The following is a 23947-nucleotide window of genomic DNA, read 5'->3' as shown; positions in this document are numbered from 1 at the left end:
TCAGTCACAGCCAATTAGATTGGATCATTTCCGGGACTCTTAGCTCACTGAGGCAGCTATATGCTAGTTAACGAGCAGGTGTTCAACGAGCGAGGGGTTGAGACTGTTAGTTGCTGGGTTTCAGCAGTTGAAGAGACAGTTCGGTTGGAGTTTTAAGAAGCTGCTTGTTGCTGTTGTGTGCGTGCAGCTATTCATAAATGCCAAACTTTTGGATTAGTTAATGTGTGTTTCATTATCTGTTTTTATGTTTAGAATGCTCCCCCTCACAATTTATTTAGTATTGTAGTTTAAGTAATCTGTTTAGAGCGTAATGTTTAACTACTACTATTTAGCCACTGCATAGATGTGGGAATTTGCTTATTTTCTTTACTCTTGGCTGAATATGCTCAGTTTATAGCTTGGCTTATTTTTTCCTTTATATAGAACCATACACTAACCAACAAGTGGACAAGTAGAGAGTGTTGACTGGTGTGGTGACAATCTTTAATAAACATACTGCAAAACAAGTTTAATGCCTCTTCCCTGACCAGACGTCTGTGGCTGTTCAACATACTGAACCCAAAGACTTTCTTTCAGTAATTCTCATTCTGTCTGGACAGAATTTTCTTCTTTAAGGTTTGAGAATAAGTTGTCTGTTTACATCTTTTTTGTCTTGTGGCCTAATTAATGGTGTACCGATGTAAACAAGTTTGTCTGGCCACTAAAATGGGAAATATAAGTTGATCTTGTATGACATTTTGGAAGAATATGTTGAGGGTAATCCAGATCAGGTTGAGGTTGTTATATCTTTCTTTCTTTGTTCATTAACAGTCTGGGTGATGTGGTATATCTGCGCCTACACCCTAGTATTGCGGACAGGATATGGTCACTACTCCATCTCAGAATTGTTTTCATGTTATGTTTATGCCAACCGGCCATAATGCTTGTCTTGTCTTATGTCTTCTCTGTTGTTCACTTTCCCCTTCCGCCCTTTCCCTCTCCCCCATTACAGTGTACCTTAATATTACTTATTTATCAGCACATGTTGGAATCTAGCTGCCCTGGGAGAACATACTCAGTCACACACGTGCACTCACACACACACACACTCTCTTATACACACACGCTAGGTGGAGACTTTTAAATAAACTAAAGTAAGATATGTAACGTTAAGTTACTGTTGACATAAATGAAGTGCTTGGTGTTTATCTTGCGGCACATTTTGTGCCCTAGTTGAGCTTGTTTCTCTGCAGGGTGCACGTACTGTACTGTACACTCTGTCCCAGCTGCTCTGCTGGCAGCTCCACTCAGGCTGCCCGGCCAGTGCGAGGCTTCCCTCGTGACTTCCCCTCTAAAGTTTGAATAAAGCTCGAGTCCAGTGCAGGACTATGCTTGTCTACACAGCGCAGGTTACACGTAAATTTGGGCACAGCCGTAATTTAGACTCTATTAAAATTATTGGAAAGCATTTCTTTATCACATTCCAGAAACAACATTTAATCGGATTTATTGACATTTAATTGAAAGAAATGGTTGAAAACTTGGAGTGATACACTTGAGTTTAATCTGTTATCTGTCTGAGTTTCAAATGTTGACTTTCAAATGTGAGGAGTGTGAATTTCCTCAGGTCTTTGTTTGCCTCAGCGGGGGAGGGGGGGGGGGGGGGTCAGAACTTTCTCGCGATTCCCAGTTCAAAACATCTTACAATGTAGAATCAGAATCACTTTCAGAGAGGCCTGCAACAATTACATCGACCACTTGGACAAAGTGATACCGCAGGTCATTGCGTTAAATGGAGGTCCTACTGGCATGTAGTAAATAAATGTAAATAAATGTAAAATAAAATGAACAGTGGGGGGGGGGGTCGGGTCGGAAAACTTTGTCGCAATTCCCAATTCAATATTACAGGCACATGTCCAAACGTGCTTGAGCAACACAACGGCACAAATAACTGAGCAATTCAATGATAAAACAATAACAAACTATAAGGTATTTAAAAAAAAAACATCATCCCAAAAACATGACGGCCTCTTTCAATCATCGTGAATTTACTGCATGGAATCCTTGGAATGCGCCATTACGTAGTGCCCAGCTCATGTTTCTTACAGCCTACCTTACAGTGTTATATAGTGTTAAATCATAGGAAATAACCAGTATGGATAACATTTGCTAAATGTGAAATATTTGTAGATATATAATGAGCTCTGTCCATTAATCCTTTTGGGGACGTGCTTTACGCACGGATGTCCCATGGAAATACAGAAACACAACATTGCGCAATTAATCTTTCAGTTTATCCACAGACAGAATATCTCACGTTTCATGTCCAGGAGCTCTGTCTCATCACACTGTTGCTCTAAAGGTATGCAATCATATGTGTGAAATTACTTTACATGGAGTTTTGATTGCGAGTTGGTCAGTGGAGGAGAGGAGGAGACCTCACATCTGTCTACCAGTGCCCTGTAGCCCGTCATACTGGTGTAAATTGCAGGTATGTTGCAGGGAGAAAATTGAAAAAAATGTATTTAGGTACAATACTCGTTTTTTAGAATTCTGAAAAGGCCTTTAAAGCGCGACCATAGTATTTCCAGTATTTCGGAAATTGAAATTTAAAATCTCAACGCCAACCCATGGCTTTTCGTGTTAACAGAAAAAAAATACACCAAAATACTGATATTACAATGGTTGAAAAGCCTATGCAGTGGATTTTACATGACGCGGTGCCAATCGACCCTGAGCAACAACTTGCAGTGTGTTTGAGGTGAAACCAGTTGCTGTTAATGCTGCTGAAAATAGACTATAGTTTGCATATGTTGTCTGTGAAGCGCTGCCATACTCTCAGTTTGGCAGGCGATAATTAGGTATTCACAGCGTAGCTGGGAATACCAAAGAGCGATGGGTGGCAGCATGTTTTGCATGTTGGGTGACCTTCCTCATCTAAGCCGTGGCCGTCTGTGTTTTTTCAATAACCGAAATATTCCCATAAAGCCAACTTAGTCTTTTTCGACAGGGGGAAAAGTTTGGGGGTTCATCTCCTTCGGCCATAATACGTTACACACGGGTTGTAAACACAGCTGACTGACTGCTGAGTGCTGACTGCTCAGTACGCAACGGAGGCCTTTTTTAGCAATGAAATCTGAGTTCAATTTGGATAAGTCTTTTCTCTCCTACTTACAGTTAAAATCTGTTATTACAAAAATCATTTCAAGGGGTATGCAATTAGGCTGATCAGATTAGGCCATGAACACCTGGATAGCAGCCTAAAAGAGCTTACTAAAGGGGAGGGGAATAGTATCTGGAATATATAAACTTCTACTCTTATCCTCCCCCAATTGCAACATACAGACACAGATACGATGGGAGCAAGACTTAGGTATTTCACTTACAGCAACAGAGTGGGGTAGAATTTGTAAACAATCAATATCATTGTCCAAATGTGTAAGATTTAGAGTAATTCAAATGAAAATACTGCATAGATACGTTACCCCCTCTAGACTTAAAAAAAAATGGATCAAACCCTTTCAGATTTATGTTGGCATGGTTGTGGGGAGGTAGGCACCCTCATGCATTTATTATGGCATTGTCCAGCTGTTAAGGGCCTTTGGGATGCAGTAAGAAATATTCTTTCAACTATCTTGAACACAGATATAACTCTATGTCCGGCTACATGCTTGTTGGGTACTCAGACCAGTGGCATTCATTGTAAATCTGTGCAAAAAAATATAGCACTGGCTGCCCTTACAACGAAACACAATTCTTATGAATTGGCAATTCAGGAAAGCTAATTGTTTTAATATGAATAAGTGGCTGGAGGATTTTCTGAACCTTTTTAAGCATGGAAAAGGCGGCATCCTCTCTCCTATCTTTGGATCGGGGAGGGAATAGCTTATGGAACATAATAAGGTAATTTCTGGACTCACAACATTTTGCACTTCTCCCCCTGTAACCCAACATGACTTTTTTGGTTGCTTTTTGCACTGTAATAAGTGCTACATCCATCATGTAGGTTTAATATACTTTAAATAGTTGTGATCTAGTTTATTTTATTTGTTTTATCCTAAAAAGTATCAATATACTTTCCCTTTACTTAAAATGTGTCAGTATATATACAACAATATATTTTAAATAAAACTATCACAATTTATTTGAGTAGTTATGTCTATGTGATTGTTGTGTACATGAAATGTTATAAAAGTGAGTTGACATACACAATTTATTAGAGTAGTTATGTCGATGTGGTTGCTGTGTTCATGTAACGTAATAAAAAAAAGTTGACATTATCACTTTTCCCCTGATGCTTTGTGCTGCAACGTGTCTGTCTGGTCTGGGCGGGACAGGTCACTTTACCCGGGAAGGTATCAGCAGCTTGCTTGGCACTACAGCCTACTCACTCTGTTCGCCGCTGCAGAATTTTATGGATCCTGGATAAAGCGGTAAGTTGAGCAATTTTAGCTGAATGATTGGTGATGTAAAGTCGCGCTAAACCGATGACTTGAGAAGTCCCGTTCGGCAGCTAACGTTAGCTAAGCAAATCTGTAGCTAACGTAGCTGCCCTGCACACATGGCAAGCTAAGTTAGCTGCCCGGTGCTAACTAACGTGATCCTGTCGACCACGGTTCTGTCACCGTATTTACCGCAACCTAACGTTACACTTGGGGAAAACAGAAACCTGAAGCGAAGCCTGTAAAATTTAATGTAGGCTAAGCCAAGCCGATTTAAGTTTCAATACAGACATGCTAGCTAAAGTATGCCTTATTAGCTAAGTTAGCTATCACGTTTCAGTCAGTGAATTTTATGCACTTGTGCTCTTCATTATGTCTGCCATCTCGCTTCCCTTGTTTTGCCTCCAAACAGGAAACTTGGTGTGTGGCCGTACACGAAATTAGAACCATAAACGGTTAGATAAAACTCCTAGACAAAAGACGCGAATGCTAACGCTAGTTAATGCTAACGCTAGCTAATGTCAACTTACTGTAAGTTAGCTGTAGCTGACTGTCTGATATCGAGTGTTGTGGGTTTTGGGCAGGCAGTTGTTTTTTTTCTCAAAAATCTAATCCAAATATGGACAAAGTAAGTTTTTTTTTTTCCTCTCCACATGCCCGTGGTAGCACGACGAGTTGAGAACCACAGCTTTAAAGAATGCTTGGTCTATTATACTGCAATTGAATGAATAGTTGAAATACAGAGGGTGTATAGTTTGTGCTGGTGTCATCAGGCAGTGAATTTTGAACAGGTTTTACTTTTTGATAGGATCCATCTGCCTCTGTGGAGAAAAGGAGAGAAGTGCTCCTGAGATGCCTGACCGAGTGGGGGAGAGAAAGAAGAACTCATCAGAGACCACCATGTGTTAGGCTTAAAGCCTAACTATCTGTCTGATCAACAGTCTAACTGGTCACCTGTTTTTGATCAGTATTTTTAAGTGAATGTCTTAATGTGTTGATATTGTGATGATATTATAGGGATGATTATCATTGCTCTCAAAAGATATTTACACACTGTAGATTAGTGATGAACAGTCATTAGTAATGTGATGACCAAGCAGGTAGAGGCAAAGAACAGAAAATTGCATCCCTTTATTGTAATGCAGCCTTTAAAACCAGGAAAAGACAACACTTATGCCAGATCACGATAGTACAATACCCACACTCCATGCCATTGTCATGGCAAAGTAAGATTGGCCAACACAGCAGGCATACTTACAGATGCTGTTTGCCAATGCTATAGTACTTAGGTCCATGGCTTGGAATTCCAGATTGGAGCACTGGAAACCAACTTGAAAATTGACTTGGATGTGTAGCTTACAGGTGACTGGGACACTGGTAATGGGGTCTTCAATTTTGGTGACTCAGACTGCAGAAAGCAAAGGAAATGAAGCTAAATAAACTTAATATCCAGTGATCCAAGAACATAACTGCAATTTGGTGTTGTTAACATTACACTGACAGTAAGTGCTATATGAGATTGATTTTGACATATGCTGTTGTATGCAAATCTCATGTGTAAGTCGCTTTGGATAAAAGCGTCTGCCAAATGTGAAATTGTAATTGTATTGTAATTGCTGTCAACTAGTATAACTGCAATGAAGTATCCATCACCTTAAGCAACAATGGTAAAATTTTGACTTTGTGTCTGATCTATCTTATTACCTGTCTGATCTGTTTATCTCATTATCTGTTTCTCTGAGCTCAGCAGTTGCGCGATGAAAATTTACGCGTGTCATCAGCCCAATGCCATTGGCATCATCAAAGAAGGACATCCAGTGGTCAGAGGTCTGACCAACCTGTCAAAAGCATGCTGCCTTCTCTTTGGACTTACCTATGCCCTGGAACTTAAGTATCTACCAAAACTGGCGTGTTACATGTGTTGAAAATAATTTGTCAAGGCAAGTTACTCATGTAATAGAATTTCATTTGGCATTTCCCTTTTGTGTTCATTCTAATGTGCCTTAAATGAAAATGGACTTAACTGTGTTCTGTACCATCGTTGTCATTACCTCATGAGGTAGATATTCAACAGTATTGTGTGCGCAATTCAGCAGTTATGGCCTGTTTTGCAATCTATGGCACTGTTAGACGTGAAACCTTTGAAACAGTGGGTTGTGAAGAGTTAAATAAATGTTATAATCTTAAATCTGTCTTTCCATCTTGTTCTTCTTAATTTGAAATTGTTATTGTTATTGACAGGAAAGTCTATTTATGTAAAGTTAATCAAAACGTAGTGCTTGGGATATAGAAATTATAACAACAAAACCTTTAGAGAAATTAATGTAGCATAATTTATTCACCAGAGGTTGTAGCCTGGACTCAATTTAATGGAGTTCATTCACATGTGTGATTAGGTTAATTTTACTATTTTACATTTTATCTACAAGTAACCTGTACTCATTTTAATTAAGTTCAATATCATGTGCAAGTGAGTTACCTTTACCAAGAAAATTAAGTTTATCTAACTAAGTAATATCAGTAGTATTAGTTAACTCAACCTGATTTTACTGGGTTCATGTTAAGTAATGTTACAGTGTTCATTCTACTTAAAAAAGCCTTGAAGTTGACTCAATTCAAAAAGTCCAATACAACCACATATCTCACTTTTTATAAGTTAAAGAAAGGCATTACTTTTTAGAGTGTGTCCTGCTTTTGCAATAATGTAATGGGTGGGGGAATGGAAGGAAGGGGAAGGAAAAAAGGGAAAGAAGGGGAAACCTATATTCATGTTTTAGAGTAATATAGGTTTTGCTTTTTGGATCATGTGCATACTACGTGTGTGGATAGTTACACTTGCATTAGTAGAGGTTTTGCACTGTAACCCCCCTCCCCCCCTCAATATGATGTATTGTCTTGTCTCTACTTGATAATGTAGTGTCATGTTGTCTTTATTGTGTCTGTTTTGTTGTGTTTATATGAAATAAATAAAAAATGTAAAGGTTACACAAAGTTTCACACTACACAGACGGACCAGGCAAGGATGCCCACTATCACTGTCACTTTTTGCCCTGTTCATCGAACCACTTGCAGCAGCAATTAGACAAAACTCCAACATTAAAGGAATCCAGACTAATCACACACACCATAAGATCAGCCTTTATGCAGACGATGTATTGCTCTTTCTACAAGACCCATCAAACTCTCTAAAAGAAACCATCAAACTCATAAATAGTATCTGACTATGCTATAAACTGGACAAAATCAACAATTCTAGCCACAAGTGGTGATAGGTATAATACTGCAGCTCAAAAACCACTGCTCCCCCTCCACTGGTAGTATTAAATATCTGGGCACAAACATTGCTCTACAGTACATCACAAATTGGATTAATCCCAACCAACAGAACATCCCATGGTTAGAATGTAAAGAAATCTCATTCTCCGATCTCCCATTTCTCAACAGTACCATAAAACGGTTTGATAATACATTGTGATCAAATTATATTTGAAATTTTGGCTAGGGCATAGCACACCAATGTGTTTATCTTGGGTTCTCCTGGATACACATTCTTTTGCTGTATTATTCACATCATTTATTTTTGTATTTCATTTCATCTTACTATGTGAATGTAAATGTATGTAGCCTACATTTATAATGCATATGTGATTACCTTAGTATATAGATGTAGATGTGTTATGCAATGGCAACACAATATTTCAGTTACTTGATTACGATATGTAATGTCTCCTCCATAATGAAAGTAAAAAGAAAAACCAATAAAAATTTGGTCACAAAAAAACAGTACCATAAAACAACACAACTGCTTTAAGGACAATTAAGCTTATTGAAATTAGAGCTCTGCCATTTTCATTGCTTCTTTTTATATTCTACTTGTTTTTTCCCCACTGAATCATATTACTTTTTCCACTGCAACAACCTAACTTCCCCATGGGATCAATAGTTTAATCTTATCTCATATTAAATCTGCTGCTAATGTTACATGTGATTGGGTATTTGTTACAAACCCCGCCTCTTTCATGTGAATGTGCTCATAGCTGGATAGGTAAATCCTGGGTTGATATGGTAACCATCTACGTGAGACCGGTTATCTGGTTGTGAGGCCAGCTAATACAAAGACAGCCAGATTATGTTGAACTTGCTTCGTGAGATAGGCCCCTGTGCTGAACCACTAAGAATATTTATTTTCATCAAAGCACACCGCAGTGATCAAGGCAGTTACATGTTCTCCATGGGAGTCTGTGCAGCATGGTATAGTTGAATGGCTTTAGTTCAAGACTTTAATCCCATACAAATTTGTATTTGATATCTTTCATTTTGTCTTTGTAAACAGCATCAAAGTATTCTGCTTCTGCCACTGTTAATTGGTTTTTCCAGTCTCCAGCGATACCTGAAAAATAACATACAATAAGTGGAACCATTATGCAGTGAAAAAAACAGTATGTAAATTGTTTCCTTGATTTGAATATGGTTTTGCTCATTAGAATGTAGGTTATTTGCTACAGTAGTATGTGTAGTATTACATGTATAACAGTATGGAATAGGCAATGATTCCCTGGTAATTTCAAGTCCTAGTTAGTGTATTGGGCTGACACATAAGATCACAGCTCATCACGGCTGTAGACCACAGCCATTAACAAATGAACCATAAATATGTATGTAATACTGAGGCACACCTTTCCTGAGAAACTCCGACTTGCTCTGGTCCATGAATTCATTAGAGACCATAGAGTAGTTGGACATCTTGTTCTGCTTCATGTTCTTGAACACACATCGGTCTGCTATCTTCTCTACCGTCTCAGAGTTCAGAGGTTTCTCCAGGAACTGGGCCATTCTGGCCACAGAGTCCTTCAGGTCCTGTAACAGAGCAACACAGCACATCTCAGCTTCTTACAATAGCACTGGTATTAAGGTTGTATATTCTTGTGATGTCAGAATTGAGGAATATAGTTGGAATATAGTTGAAAACCTCACCATGATCATTTCTTCATAGGAGATGCACATTGTGTGCTCTTTGTCTGGAGCATTCAGCCAGCCTTTTACATGATCAAACCATGAGCCAAACATAACTGGAGGGGAGAAAAACACAAGCATTCCATTATAATGAGTGAATGAGGAACTTCTTTCCTCATCAACTCCCAATGGTACTTTCATAGCAGTAAACAGTGTGGCCTTTGAGCATTGCCCAAGCTAGATCTTGATTGCAGCTCTGTGACCCCAGCTGTCTGTAAAATACAATTCAATTGAAGCTTATTGTAGATAGACATATTAAATAAGAACCGTACCTTTTCCGTTGAGGAACTTGTGAAGGAACTCGTTCTGTGTGCCTGGGTTGACCATGTAGGAGGCCATCCTATAGTAGTGAAAGGAAGACGTAAACACATCTCTGGGGTTCCTCATGACATAAATGACCTGAAATGGAGAAATCACATCCGTTAATCATTAAGCCATGCAATTGCTGAGGAAAAGCGGACTCTGCTTGGGTTCAGAGTGTCTAAGAGTATAGCTTCTTTAAGTGCATATGTATGGGTCACATATTATGCACTTATTTATCTTTTTTACTGCCACAGTCCTGGCATTAATTGTGCATCACACAAAATGTACAGCAGATTATACCTTTGGCTTGGCTTTGAAGAAGGACGGTGGCATCATGCTATAGTGGAAGTGTGTGGCAAAAATGCGTGGAGACGGCCTCTGCTCCAGGTTAAGAACGCTGGCCCGGTGCTCCTCCAGCCAGGGGACCCGGTCCCAGTTGGGAGCAGTCTCAACTGAGGCTGGATCTCCTCCACTCTGGATCAAAGGAACAATCTCTTGCATCCATGTCGTACCTGAAAGCAGGACCCAAGAGGTCAGATTTGAAACTTGCCTTGGAATCTGTCAATTTGTACAATTCGGTATATTGTAAAATCATAATGCCTGTAGCTAGACTAAAAACTAACCTCTGCATTGCATAACACATATTTCTGAGATTAATCTGCTCAACTCCTGGAAGAATTTCAACATACTGGCTACACGTAGAGACATGCTCTGTCATGATTTGACATGCTGCATTCAGTAGTATTTGTCTTAAGCTGTAAGCCTTGTATTTTAGTATTTGGAGAAAAGTTCATAAAAGGAGTGAAAGCAATGTAAATAACCACAATATATGTGTTTATTTATCTCGGCTATTTTACAAAGGATTAATGTCCAACAATAATATGCTGTGTCTTAGTTTCTATCTTTAAACAACTACAGATTGCTGTCCATCTGAGAATGGCACACTGCTTACCTGACTTGGGGTAAGTCACAATGACAATGTCATCTGGACGAAAAGAAAACTCCTCGTAGTATTTCAGGCTCTGTGCAGGGTGTAGATGTACAGGGAGATAGACGCCCTTGTACACGGTGTATAACTCTGCCTCTGTCATCGTTCAAAGCAGCACAAAAATGTGGCAACGGGTAACTCAGCAGTTGGCGTAGCTCAGACACAGGCAGCTCCCTGTTGAACTGTTTGAACTGTTACGACATTGTATCACAGATAAGCAAGTCATATAAACTCCTCTCTTGCTCTATTTCTCTCACTTCCGCTCTCTCTCTCTCTCTCTCTCTCTCTCTCTCTCTCTCTCTCTCCTGCTATCTAGGAAAAGATTTTGTAATGACAGAGATTTTAGATGTGCTACACTCCTATACTCCTAGACCTGTACTTTAACAACACACTAACATTTAAGCCCAAGGGGTTTAAGAAAAAACATGCCAAGCTCTTAAATTCCACTGTACTGTAAAACTGACATTTGTAGACTTGCCAGACTTAAGTTCAAAACACAGCGGCGTTCAAAGGTAGAACTGGAGGGTACCCCCTCTAGACTTAAAAAAAAATGGATCAAATCCTTTCAGATTTATGTTGGCATGGTTGTGGGGAGGTAGGCACCCTCATGCATTTATTATGGCATTGTCCAGCTGTTAAGGGCCTTTGGGATGCAGTAAGAAATATTCTTTCAACTATCTTGAACACAGATATAACTCTATGTCCAGCTACATGCTTGTTGGGTACTCAGACCAGTGGCATTCATTGTAAATCTGTGCAAAAAAATATAGCAGTGGCTGCCCTTACAACGAAACACACAATTCTTATGAACTGGAAATTCAGGAAAGCTAATTGTTTTAATATGAATAAGTGGTTGGAGGATTTTCTGAACCTTTTTAGCATGGAAAAGGCGGCATCCTCTCTCCTATCTTTGGATCTGGGAAGGAATGGCTTATGGAACATATTAAGATCATTTCTGGACTCACAACATTTTTCACTTCTCCCCCTGTAACCCTACATGACTTTTTTGGTTGCTTTTTGTCCTGCTTTTGCAATAATGTAATGGGCGGGGGAATGGAAGGAAGGGGAAGGAAAAAAGAAGGGAAAGAAGGGGAAACCTATATTCATGTTTTGGAGTAATATCGTTTTGCTTTTTGGATCATGTGCATGCAGGTGTGACTATGTGCATACTATGTGTGCGGATAGTTACACTTGCATTAGTAGAGGTTTTAGGCAAGGCAAGGCAGCTTTATTTGTATAGCACATTTCATACACTGGGGCAATTCAAAGTGCTTTACAGAGTGATAAAAATACAGTAAAGGTAAAAGATTTACAATTAAAAAGTGCCAAAGTACAGACAAGAGATACAAAAGATAAAAGACTTAAAAAGTAAACTAGTGCAGTTCAAATCAAATGAAATAGAAAGATAAAAGAACACAACATATACTCCCACTTTTAGATGCACATTGTGAGTGAACCCATATGTTTTTCTGTAATTTTTCTTTTCCCCTGTCCTCCCTGATTCTACTCTTGATCTGATATTTACGTCAGATCTCACTGCCTAAGGCAGACGAGAATCATAGATTCTCCTCTTGGTCAAAAACGTCACCATCCACAGATGGATGAGAATCATACAGGGTAAAGCTCTGTCCCCCCCACATATAATGTTCACTCATGCGCAAGTAAGTGTAGCGCCTCTAGTCTTAACCAATGATAGTAATAGAGACACTAACATCTACCTAGGTTCGAGGAGTGGTATGCCTTGAATAACTCATGAGAGGAGTTGGTATTGAGTTGAACAGCTGACAGTTTTATCGTCTTACAGCAATAACACAACATACACAGCGCAGCAATTTTTATATAAAGAAGTGAAATAAAAATAGAGTTCTTTAAAATGATAAATAAAATAGAAGAAACAAAGAATAAGTCCCTTTTGAGTTGAAACCTTCAACTCAAATGCTCCTTTACATTAAGGAGTTTGAAATCCCAAGAGTTCAGTTCCTTGTCCTTGTGAGTGTGTGTATTGAATATGCTACTACTACTCGGGTAGAGCTAATAGTGGGTACGTGTTCTTATCTGGTGTCTGAATGAATCGAGCTAGTCAGACGGCTTCTGCAGACAGAGCCTACGGTAGGCCACACCGCTTCCACGACCGTCCACAGTCTCACTGGGCTGGGCTTGCCATCACTGTATCCTCCAGATTCTATCTGGTTGTTAAAAAAAAACCAACCTACACAAATAGTGCAGAATAGTAAGTTATTCTGTTCTCTTTCTGTTTCTAACATGAGACCTCATTAACTTCTTTCTTCATTTAGAATATCTTATAATGTATAACCAATAACTAAGGATATACTTTGATTACAATGAGATGAATTACCATGTATCACAACAAGTGGTATTTTAGCATTAACAAATGAATTATTTATCTTTTTTAACCACTTTTTACCTGTAACATCCCTTTTTACACATCATTTTAATATATTCCACTTTAAACATCAATCTGAATTGAATTATCACTACTAATTTACTTAACATGTATATTTTAATAACCAAAATCAGTTCAATCACAATGTAGTTGTACTACAAACCATTAAAGTGAGTTATCCCCACTAAAACCGTATGGCTTTATTGTCAACAGAATAAGTGCAGTGCACCTTTTAACACTTCACCACGCTATCAGCTGTATCACCATCCAAAGCCAGCATTTAGCTGAACGATTAGCATTAGCTATCTATTAGTAATTAGATTAATACAATGATACACCACTAACCAAAGCTAGCAATTAGCTTAGCGATTAGCGTTAGCTATTAGCGTTAGCGATCTTTTTTAGAACATCAATACAATGATACAACATGAACCAAAGTACGTTGAAACATTAGACAACATTCTCAGAACTCCGATTGGTTTTATGAAAAGTAACTTGAACAGCAAAAATGGTGTATTCTCTCCTCACAGTGGCTAGCAACAGACTAGCAAGAAAACGTGTGCTTCAACTCACCGAAGTTTCAAACACTAACAACTTGACAGAAGCTGTCTCCCTCACGTTCACAGTTGGGATTCTGATAAAAGAACACCTTATTAGGGTTGATATATGGAAATAATCAAGGTTTCAAGACTATTCTGTGGCGTTTCATACGAAGACTTGTTTAGTCGGTTCGCAGCACGTTTTCAGGACGTTTTCAGGAAGAGATCTCCAGCAGAAATGACGTGAAGACACGTAGCGCTCTCTACCACTTTAGATGCACAGACAATGTGTTGCGCCCCCCTTAGGGAACAACATGCAACTACACCTCTAAATTACATATAGCTTTAGTAGCCCTATGTTTCATATGGGTTACATAAGCATTACCTGGACAAGACGAATGAAAATTTGTACTTGCCCGTGTCAGCTCTGTTGGGATCCTGAACAGAAACAGTTAAAATTAAGGTTATTTAAAAGCTAAGCTGAAAAGATACGTTTTTAGCCATTACAGGGTAGAGTAGGCAGTGTAAAATAAGAAAGTGTTTAGCTTTGACTTAAAAGTGGTCAGCGTCGGGCGTGTCTAATATCATCTGGGAGGTTATTCCAGGTCTGTGTTGCATGATAACAAAACGCTGCTTCACCGTGTTTTGTTCTAACTCTTGGGACAGCCAGTAGGCCAGCCCCAGATGTCCTAAGGGTCCTAGAAGGTTCATATGGCACAAGCATGTCAGAGATGTATTTGGGCCCAGAGCCACAGAGTGATTTGTAGACAAGCAGCAAGATTTTGAAATCAATTCTCTGAGTGACTGGTAGCCAGTGTAAGGATTTTAGAACTGGTGTAATGTGGTCGTATTTCTTACTTTTCGTCAGGACCCTGGCAGCGGCGTTCTGAATAAGTTGGAGTTGCCAAAGAGCTTTTTTTGAAAGCCCTGTGAACAGACCGTTGCGTCCGACCACAGCTCAACAGGAGTAGAGACTTTAGGTCTAGCACCCTTGCTGTGCCAATAGCCCATATCTGTGGCGAGTAGCGGTGGGGATGCCTCTGGGGCCAGTCCACCTTGTGGCTCGGAGATGTTGTCTGTAGCGAGTGGCGGAGGGGATGCCTCGACGGCTGGTCCATTTGTGGTTGGGTCAAGCCAGGGGAGAGTGTCAGCTAGGTCCGTAGTATGGGTCATATTGTTGGAGTCTGTACTTTTACCAGATGTTTTTACATGAGGAATGCGGGCTGAAGACTCAAACAGCATGTCAATGAGCTGCTCATCCTGGCTGATTTGGTAAAGTGTAAGAATCCTTCCTTCCAGTTCAGTAATTTGCTGTGATAACCGAAGGCAGCCAGCACAGTCAGAGCAGGAGGAAGAGTCACTGTTGTTCTTTTTCCCCACTGAATCATATTACTTTTTCCACTGCAACAACCTAACTTCCCCATGGGATCAATAGTTTAATCTTATCTCATATTAAATCTGCTGCTAATGTTACATGTGATTGGGTATTTGTTACAAACCCCGCCTTTTTCATGTGAATGTGCTCATAGCTGGATAGGTAAATCCTGGGTTGATATGGTAACCATCTACGTGAGACCGGTTATCTGGTTGTGAGGCCAGCTAATACAAAGACAGTCAGATTATGTTGAACTCACTTCGTGAGATAGGCCCCTGTGCTGAACCACTAAGAATATTTATTTTCATCAAAGCACACCGCAGTGACCAAGGCAGTTACATGTTCTCCATGAGAGTCTGTGCAGCATGGTATAGTTGAATGGCTTTAGTTCAAGACTTTAATCCCATACAAATTTGTATCTGACATCTTTCATTTTGTCTTTGTAAACAGCATCAAAGTATTCTGCTTCTGCCACTGTTAATTGGTTTTTCCAGTCTCCAGCGATACCTGAAAAATAACATACAATAAGTGGAACCATTATGCAGTGAAAAAAACAGTATGTAAATTGTTTCCTTGATTTGAATATGGTTTTGCTCATTAGAATGTAGGTTATTTGCTACAGTAGTATGTGTAGTATTACATGTATAACAGTATGGAATAGGCAATGATTCCCTGGTAATTTCAAGTCCTAGTTAGTGTATTGGGCTGACACATAAGATGACAGCTCATCACGGCTGTAGACCACAGCCATTAACAAATTAACCATAAATATGTATGTAATACTGAGGCACACCTTTCCTGAGAAACTCCGACTTGCTCTGGTCCATGAATTCAGAAGGGACCATAGAGTAGTTGGACATCTTGTTCTGCTTCATGTTCTTGAACACACATCGGTCTGCTATCTTCTCTACTGTCTCAGAGTCCAGAGGTTTCTCCAGGAACTGGGCCATTCTGGCCACAGAGTCCTTCAGGTCCTGTAACAGAGCAACACAGCACATCTCAGCTTCTTACAATAGCACTGGTATTAAGGTTGTATATTCTTGTGATGTCAGAATTGAGGAATATAGTTGGAATATACTTCCTATATACTTCCTTCCTATATACCTCACCATGATCATTTCTTCATAGGAGATGTACATTGTGTGCTCTTTGTCTGGAGCATTCAGCCAGCCTTTTACATGATCAAACCATGAGCCAAACATAACTGGAGGGGAGAAAAACACAAGCATTCCATTATAATGAGTGAATGAGGAACTTCTTTCCTCATCAACTCCCAATGGTACTTTCATAGCAGTAAACAGTGTGGCCTTTGAGCATTGCCCAAGCTAGATCTTGATTGCAGCTCTGTGATCCCAGCTGTCTGTAAAATACAATTCAATTGAAGCTTATTGTAGATAGACATATTAAATAAGAACCGTACCTTTTCCGTTGAGGAACTTGTGAAGGAACTCGTTCTGTGTGCCTGGGTTGACCATGTAGGAGGCCATCCTATAGTAGTGAAAGGAAGACGTAAACACATCTCTGGGGTTCCTCATGACATAAATGACCTGAAATGGAGAAATCACATCCGTTAATCATTAAGCCATGCAATTGCTGAGGAAAAGCGGACTCTGCTTGGGTTCAGAGTGTCTAAGAGTATAGCTTCTTTAAGTGCATATGTATGAGTCACATATTATGCACTTATTTATCTTTTTTAGTCCTGGCATTAATTGTGCATCACACAAAATGTACAGCAGATTATACCTTTGGCTTGGCTTTGAAGAAGGACGGTGGCATCATGCTATAGTGGAAGTGTGTGGCAAAAATGCGTGGAGACGGCCTCTGCTCCAGGTTAAGAACGCTGGCCCGGTGCTCCTCCAGCCAGGGGACCCGGTCCCAGTTGGGAGCAGTCTCAACTGAGGCTGGATCTCCTCCACTCTGGATCAAAGGAACAATCTCCTGCATCCATGTCGTACCTGAAAGCAGGACCCAAGAGGTCAGATTTGAAACTTGCCTTGGAATCTGTCAATTTGTACAATTCGGTATATTGTAAAATCATAATGCCTGTAGCTAGACTAAAAACTAACCTCTGCATTGCATAACACATATTTCTGAGATAATCTGCTCAACTCCTGGAAGAATTTCAACATACTGGCTACACGTAGAGATATGCTCTGTCATGATTTGACATGCTGTATTCAGCAGTATTTGTCTTAAGTGGTAAGCCTTGTATTTTAGTAATTGGAGAAAAGTTCATAAAAGGAGTGAAAGCAATATAAATAACCACAATATATGTGTTTATTTATCTCGGCTATTTTACAAAGGATTAATGTCCAACAATAATATGCTGTGTCTTAGTTTCTATCTTTAAACAACTACAGATAGCTGTCTGAGAATGGCACACTGCTTACCTGACTTGGGGTAAGTCACAATGATAATGTCATCTGGACGAAAAGAAAACTCCTCGTAGTATTTCAGGCTCTGTGCAGGGTGTAGATGTACAGGGAGATAGACGCCCTTGTACACGGTGTATAACTCTGCCTCTGTCATCGTTCAAAGCAGCACAAAAATGTGGCAACGGGTAACTCAGCAGTTGGTGTAGCTCAGACACAGGCAGCTCCCTGTTGAACTGTTTGGACTGTTACGACATTGTATCACAGATAAGCAAGTCATATAAACTCCTCTCTTGCTCTATTTCTCTCACTTCCGCTCTCTCTCTCTCTCTCTCTCTCCTGCTATCTAGGAAAAGATTTTGTAATGACAGAGATTTTAGATGTGCTACACTCCTATACTCCTAGACCTGTACTTTAACAACACACTAACATTTAAGCCCAAGGGGTTTAAGAAAAAACATGCCAAGCTCTTAAATTCCACTGTACTGTAAAACTGACATTTGTAGACTTGCCAGACTTAAGTTCAAAACACAGCGGCGTTCAAAGGTAGAACTGGAGGGTGATGGGCATACATTACCCCCTCTAGACTTAAAAAAAATGGATCAAACCCTTTCAGATTTATGTTGGCATGGTTGTGGGGAGGTAGGCACCCTCATGCATTTATTATGGCATTGTCCTGCTGTTAAGGGCCTTTGGGATGCAGTAAGAAATATTCTTTCAACTATCTTGAACACAGATATAACTCTATGTCTAGCTACATGCTTGTTGGGTACTCAGACCAGTGGCATTCATTGTAAATCTGTGCAAAAAAATATAGCACTGGCTGCCCTTACAACGAAACACACAATTCTTATGAACTGGAAATTCAGGAAAGCTAATTGTTTTAATATGAATAAGTGGTTGGAGGATTTTCTGAACCTTTTAAGCATGGAAAAGGCGGCATCCTCTCTCCTATCTTTGGATCGGGGAGGGAGTAGCTTATGGAACATAGTAAGGTAATTTCTGGACTCACAACATTTTGCCCTTCTCCCTCTGTAACCCTACATGACTTTTTTGGTTGCTTTTTGTCCTGCTTTTGCAATAATGTAATGGGCGGGGGAATGGAAGGAAAGGGAAGGAAAAAAGAAAGGGGAAAGAAGGGGAAACCTATATTCATGTTTTGGAGTAATATAGGTTTTGCTTTTTGGATCATGTGCATGCAGGTGTGACTATGTGCATACTATGTGTGCGGATAGTTACACTTGCATTAGTAGAAGTTTTACACTGTACCCCAGTTTAATGTATTGTCTTGTCTCTACTTGATAATGTAGTGTCATGTTGTCTTTATTGTGTCTGTTTTGTTGTGTTTATATGAAATAAATATTTAAAGGTTACACAAAGTTTCACACTACACAGACGGACCAGGCAAGGATGCCCACTATCACTGTCACTTTTTGCCCTGTTCATCGAACCACTTGCAGCAGCAATTAGACAAAACTCCAACATTAAAGGAATCCAGACTAATCACACACACCATAAGATCAGCCTTTATGCAGACAATGTATTGCTCTTTGAATGAATGAATGAATGAATGAATGAACTTTATTTTGGTTGTTCACATTAAAAAAAAACTGTACATTTCTCGAGATTAAAATTATTATAACCAAAAAAGGGTTTTTTAGCCCACCCTGTACATTACATCAAACAACTCAACACACTTTCAAACAATTTTTTTTTTTTTTTTTTTTTTTTTTTTTTTTTTTTCCCATTATGCTCACATTCCTCCATAACAATATGTAAATTATATTCTTTATTCAATTAAACAAATTCATTACTTATATTAATGAAACACATAAATTATTCAATTAGTCTCACAATTAATATTTATTAATAATTTCCCATTTTAAAGATTTTTAAAATTTTGACAGAGTACTTATTAACTTGAATTGATCACTGAGATCATTCCATAGTTTTACCCCGACAACTGAAACACATCTTTGTTTGACATTGGTTCTTATTTTACTTGTTTCAAACCGAAGCAAACCTCTTAAACTATAATGCCCTCTTCTTAATTTGAAGAGGGATTGAATGCTCATGGGGAGGCTCCTATTCACAACTCGAAACAGAATTTCCATAAATTTTACCCTAACTATATCCATAAATTTTAATTGTTTGGATTTTATAAAAAGCCGACTGGTCGATTCTCGGTATCCAGCGTTATTTATTATTCTTATCGCCCTTTTTTGTAATTTAACTATTGGGTCTAGATATGTTTTGCAAGCATTTCCCCAAATTTCCGAGCAATATGATAAGTACGGCATCACAAGAGAGGAGTACAATATATGCAGACACTTTGTTTTCAAAAAAGTTTTAGTTTTATAGAGTATACCAATGGTTTTTGATAATTTACTCTTGATGTACTGTATATGTGGTTTCCAGCAAATCTGGTGATCTATTATTACCCCTAAAAACTTAGTTTCATAAACTCGTTCTATTTCAGTTCCATTCAAACACAATGTTACATTAGAATTTTTCTCACGGGATCCAAAAATCATAAATTTTGTTTTCTTTTCATTTAAAAATAACTTATTAAGGTCAAACCAATTTTTTAAATGATTCAATTCCATTTCTACATTCAAGATTAACTGATTTAGGTCCTGTCCTGAGCAGAATAAGTTTGTATCATCTGCAAAAATAACCATCTTCAATAGTTTAGATACGTTACAAATATCATTCAAATAAAGGATAAATAATTTTGGTCCCAAAACAGAACCTTGGGGGATGCCACAAGATACATTTTTTTGAAGTGATACGGTGCCATTAATTTGTACATACTGAAATCTGTTATTTAAGTAGCTTTGTAACCAACTATTGACCACACCCCTTATCCCATAGTATTGACACTTCTGTAAAAGTAAAGAATGATTGATAGTGTCGAACGCTTTTCGCAGATTAATAAATATCCCAATAGCACTTTCTTTGTTGTCAACAGCTGTTGTTATGCTCTCCATAAAATCCATCACTGCTAAAGATGTAGACCTATTGCTACGAAACCCATACTGTTGATCATTTAATATACTGTATTTTTCTAGAAAGTTGTCCAGTTGTTTAACAAACAGTTTTTCTAGTATTTTGGAAAATTGATCTAATAATGAGACGGGCCTGTAGTTTGTTACCAGCTGCTTATCTCCATTCTTGTAGATTGGAAGTACTTTAGCCAGCTTCATTTTCTCCGGAAATGTTTTCTACAAGACCCATCGAACTCTCTAAAAGAAACCTTCAAACTCATAAATAGTACCTGACTATGCTATAAACTGGACAAAATCAACAATTTTAGCCACAAGTGGTAATAGTAACCACTGCTCCCCCTCCACTGGTAGTATTAAATATCTGGGCACAAACATTTCTCCCAGGCTGTCAGAGTTGTTCCACCCAAATTTCATTCACAACTATTATCTTGCTAGCCAACTACAGTACATCATAAATTGGATTAATCCCAACCAACAGAACATTCCATGGTTAGAAATAGAACAACCAGAATGTAAAGAAATCTCAATCTCCCATTTCTCAACACCACCATAAAACAACACAACTGCTTTAAAAACACTAATTTCAACAACTCCAACAGCCTGGTGGAAAATCAACAAAACTCTAGGATTCACAATGAAAGCCTGTAAATACACTCCACTATGGCACAACCCTGACTTCTTATTTAACAAAACACCACTTAGAGAGTCAGGTGGCCTGCACCTTTCGGAACCTTAATGGACGCAAAGCCAGCGGCCCTGATAACATCAGTGCCTCTATTCTGAAATCATACAGTGAGGAGCTAAAAAAAACTATATCAGCAGCCTATATCCCAGAAATCATTAGACACACACACACTGTTCCAACAGCCTGGAAAACTTCACACATCATCCCACTTCCTAAGAAACCTTGTCCCAAGGACTGCAATGATTATCGACCCATGGCCCTAACCTCTGTTTTAGTGAAGTCACTGGAAAGAATCATTTCTCATACGCTCTCTCAGTCTGTGCAGGATAAATTAGATCCCAATCAGTTCGCCTATAAGCGAGAGCGCAGCACTGAGGATGTTCATAGACTTTTCCTCTGCATTCAATACAATTCAGCCAGACATGCTGCTCTCCAAAATGTATCAGTTAGGGATCAATCCTTATATCATCCATTGGTATTGTTCCTTTCTCATCAATAGGCAACAGCTAGTTAGGATTAATAACACCTACTCCTCCCTGGCTTTAACCGGCTGGGGGGCCCCACAGGGATGCGTGAGTTCCCCTCTGTTATTTACGCTCTACACCAATGACTGTGTCGCCGAACCACTATATCCACAGCCGCTTCAATGCACGGGCTTACAGGGGCTTCAGCCCCAGGCCTACGAAGATCAGGGGCCTATCACGAGCCAATCACATTGTTTTGTAATTTGTCGAATTTTCTGTCCATCACTTGATATTCACAGCCACTTGATATTCATGTTTGTGGCTGACGATTGGTCCGATTTACAAGTGACCCACGTGGCCACACGTGGAACAGACACAACATAACCGCCTATCAGAATGTAGAGTAATAGTTTTGTCATGTGAGTCGACGTAGGCAACAGTAAAGAAATGCTCGTGACAAGTGAAGCTAGAGGCTAGGTCAAAATGTCGGACAAGAAAAAGTTTGAGAGTGGTGCACATAAAAGAAAAGTGTTACCAGAAAAAGAGATTCATGATAAGGAATTATTAAAAAACATTCCAAAGCTAACAGGATTCTTTAAACCTGTAAATGAGAAGGAACGATCATCAACCTTGCGAACTAGCTCAGAAGGAGGAGAGCTATCGCTATCATCGCCACTATTAGAGCACCCCGGGCCCTCATCATCAGAGGATATACTAATCTGGGAGCCAACTACGTCTGGGCCTACTACTAGCTATGTGGCTACTGACACCATGGAGTGAGTGGGCAGCAGGAGGAGAGAAGAGGGCAGGAGAGGACGAGCAGACAAGAGGAGGACTTCTCTAAAATACATTTAACGGGGAGTATCTGCCCAGAGAGTGGCTTTGTTATTCAACATCGCAAGGTAGTGTGTTTTGCTTTTCATGTAAAATATTTGGCAATAGCAATGAAAAGTCGTCAGTTGGCAGTGTGGGCTACTGTAACTGGAAGCATGCCAGTGAACGTATATCAGAACACAAAAAGATTTATTGCTTTCCAGTAGCCTATTCTAATGGTGCAGGTTTTAAATTGGAAATTATTGTTCTAGTGTTCCCGTTGTGCATTGTTTTAATAAGGACTACTTAACTGATATAACCTAGATTTGTGTTAACGTATTGTTAATCTACATGTTGGTGAGTTTCATATTCTGATAATTGGCATTTACTAGGCCATTATATGTCACTGTCCATGGTGCTGAATCACTGCGTTGTCGTGTGTCATAATATTGATTGATTGAAAGGGCCCGCCGAGGCCAAAGGGACTGAGAAACTATTACTTTGATTTGTTGTTTATATGTTGTTACTATTGGTGTTTCTACAGACAGATTTTTATTTGGTAAACTACGTATGTGGAATCAAAGCCTACAAAGCTTCTCAGCCCCAGGGCCTTACGGCAGGTTTCTGATGATTCTGCACTGGTTGCACTGATGAAGGAAGGGAAGGAGCCAGACCTCTACCTGGACAGTGTCAGCAAACTGGTGCAGTGGTGCGATCACAACTCTCTCATTCTCAACACACTTAAAACAGAGGAGGTCATCTTTGGAGCTACACAAGACATGCACATTGCTCCAGTTGTTATTCACAATCACCCCATAAAACAGACATCATCATTCAAATATCTGGGAGTGCATGTGGACAGTTCATTCACCTGGAGCTTTCATATGGACTTTGTTTGTAACAAGGTACAACAGGATTTATTTCCTTAGGAGACTAAGGTCTTTTGGAGCCAGTAGGCAAATCCTCATCTTATTTTTCTGCCCAACCATACATACATCCTTACTACACAGCTGCTCCAAGCACACCCTTAGACTGGCTAATAGAATATCCCAGGACTCCTCTCATGTTTTGCATGAGGAGTATCAACTGCTGCCCTCTGGGAAACGCTTTAGGGTGCCATGCTGCAGGAGGAATAAATACAAGCGCTCCTTTGTTCCTCACTCCTACTCATAACATTGCTCAATCAACAGAGGAGTGCACGGAGGTGATCATGCCCCCCCCCCCCCACTCCTCACCCCCTACCCCCCGCTCACCCACCCGCAGGCAGACACAACTGTGCATACGACTTCCACATGGACTGTTGGGTTGGGTATGGACTATGGCATGTTGATGCTTGTAGGTGCAGGACTGATGTTTCTTCTCGTTTTTTTTTGTTTTTTTTCTTTCAGCAGGTGTTGTGTCGGTTGTATTTTGTCATTCTGATGAGGTGTTTGCTCAGTACTGTGTCATGTCATGATGATGTCCTTTTGGTGAAGTGTTTCTTTTTTGTTTGTTTGATGTTGTTTTTCCAATGTTGTATCATGTAGCCTACTTTTAATGATTATTGGAGAAATTTCCGTGAG

The 23947-nt window shown here is 39.5% G+C and overlaps 2 protein-coding genes across 2 annotated transcripts; both read right to left on the bottom strand.

Moving 5' to 3' along the window:
- Positions 1–7543: 7543 nt before the first annotated feature.
- Positions 7544–10911, bottom strand: LOC139665176 (sulfotransferase 2B1-like). Its single transcript, XM_071544159.1, has 6 exons — positions 10690–10911; positions 10038–10249; positions 9707–9833; positions 9396–9490; positions 9098–9278; positions 7544–8811 (listed from the first exon to the last, which is right to left on the bottom strand). Exons 1-6 carry the CDS (start codon positions 10826–10828, stop codon positions 8702–8704), a joined length of 864 nt encoding a protein of 287 aa, XP_071400260.1. The 5' UTR covers positions 10829–10911; the 3' UTR covers positions 7544–8701.
- Positions 10912–11950: 1039 nt separating this feature from the next.
- On the bottom strand, positions 11951–17668 carry LOC139665175 (sulfotransferase 2B1-like). Its single transcript, XM_071544158.1, has 6 exons — positions 17434–17668; positions 16787–16998; positions 16464–16590; positions 16153–16247; positions 15837–16017; positions 11951–15550 (listed from the first exon to the last, which is right to left on the bottom strand). The coding sequence occupies exons 1-6, from the start codon at positions 17570–17572 to the stop codon at positions 15441–15443; spliced, it is 864 nt and encodes a 287-aa protein (XP_071400259.1). The 5' UTR covers positions 17573–17668; the 3' UTR covers positions 11951–15440.
- Positions 17669–23947: the final 6279 nt, after the last annotated feature.

This window comes from Centroberyx affinis, unplaced genomic scaffold (assembly GCF_046629955.1).
Source record: "Centroberyx affinis isolate AG114_WGS23_722 - 3 ecotype Tasmania unplaced genomic scaffold, CSIRO-AGI_Caff_v1 ptg004479l_1, whole genome shotgun sequence".
Lineage (NCBI taxonomy): Eukaryota > Metazoa > Chordata > Actinopteri > Beryciformes > Berycidae > Centroberyx > Centroberyx affinis.
This window is presented reverse-complemented; position numbering and strand designations above follow the sequence as displayed.

Bases quoted from the DNA above. Each gene is read 5' to 3' on its own strand.
- LOC139665176 (XM_071544159.1), bottom strand. From the start codon at position 10,828: ATGACAGAGGCAGAGTTATACACCGTGTACAAGGGCGTCTATCTCCCT. The intron at 9,834-10,037 runs GTATAATCTGCT...TCTCCATTTCAG, and splicing joins TCTTCAAAGCCAAGCCAAAG to GTCATTTATGTCATGAGGAA. The intron at 9,491-9,706 runs GTACGGTTCTTA...TCTCCCCTCCAG, and splicing joins CAAGTTCCTCAACGGAAAAG to TTATGTTTGGCTCATGGTTT.
- LOC139665175 (XM_071544158.1), bottom strand. From the start codon at position 17,572: ATGACAGAGGCAGAGTTATACACCGTGTACAAGGGCGTCTATCTCCCT. The intron at 16,591-16,786 runs GTATAATCTGCT...TCTCCATTTCAG, and splicing joins TCTTCAAAGCCAAGCCAAAG to GTCATTTATGTCATGAGGAA. The intron at 16,018-16,152 runs GTGAGGTATATA...GCTCTGTTACAG, and splicing joins CCTATGAAGAAATGATCATG to GACCTGAAGGACTCTGTGGC.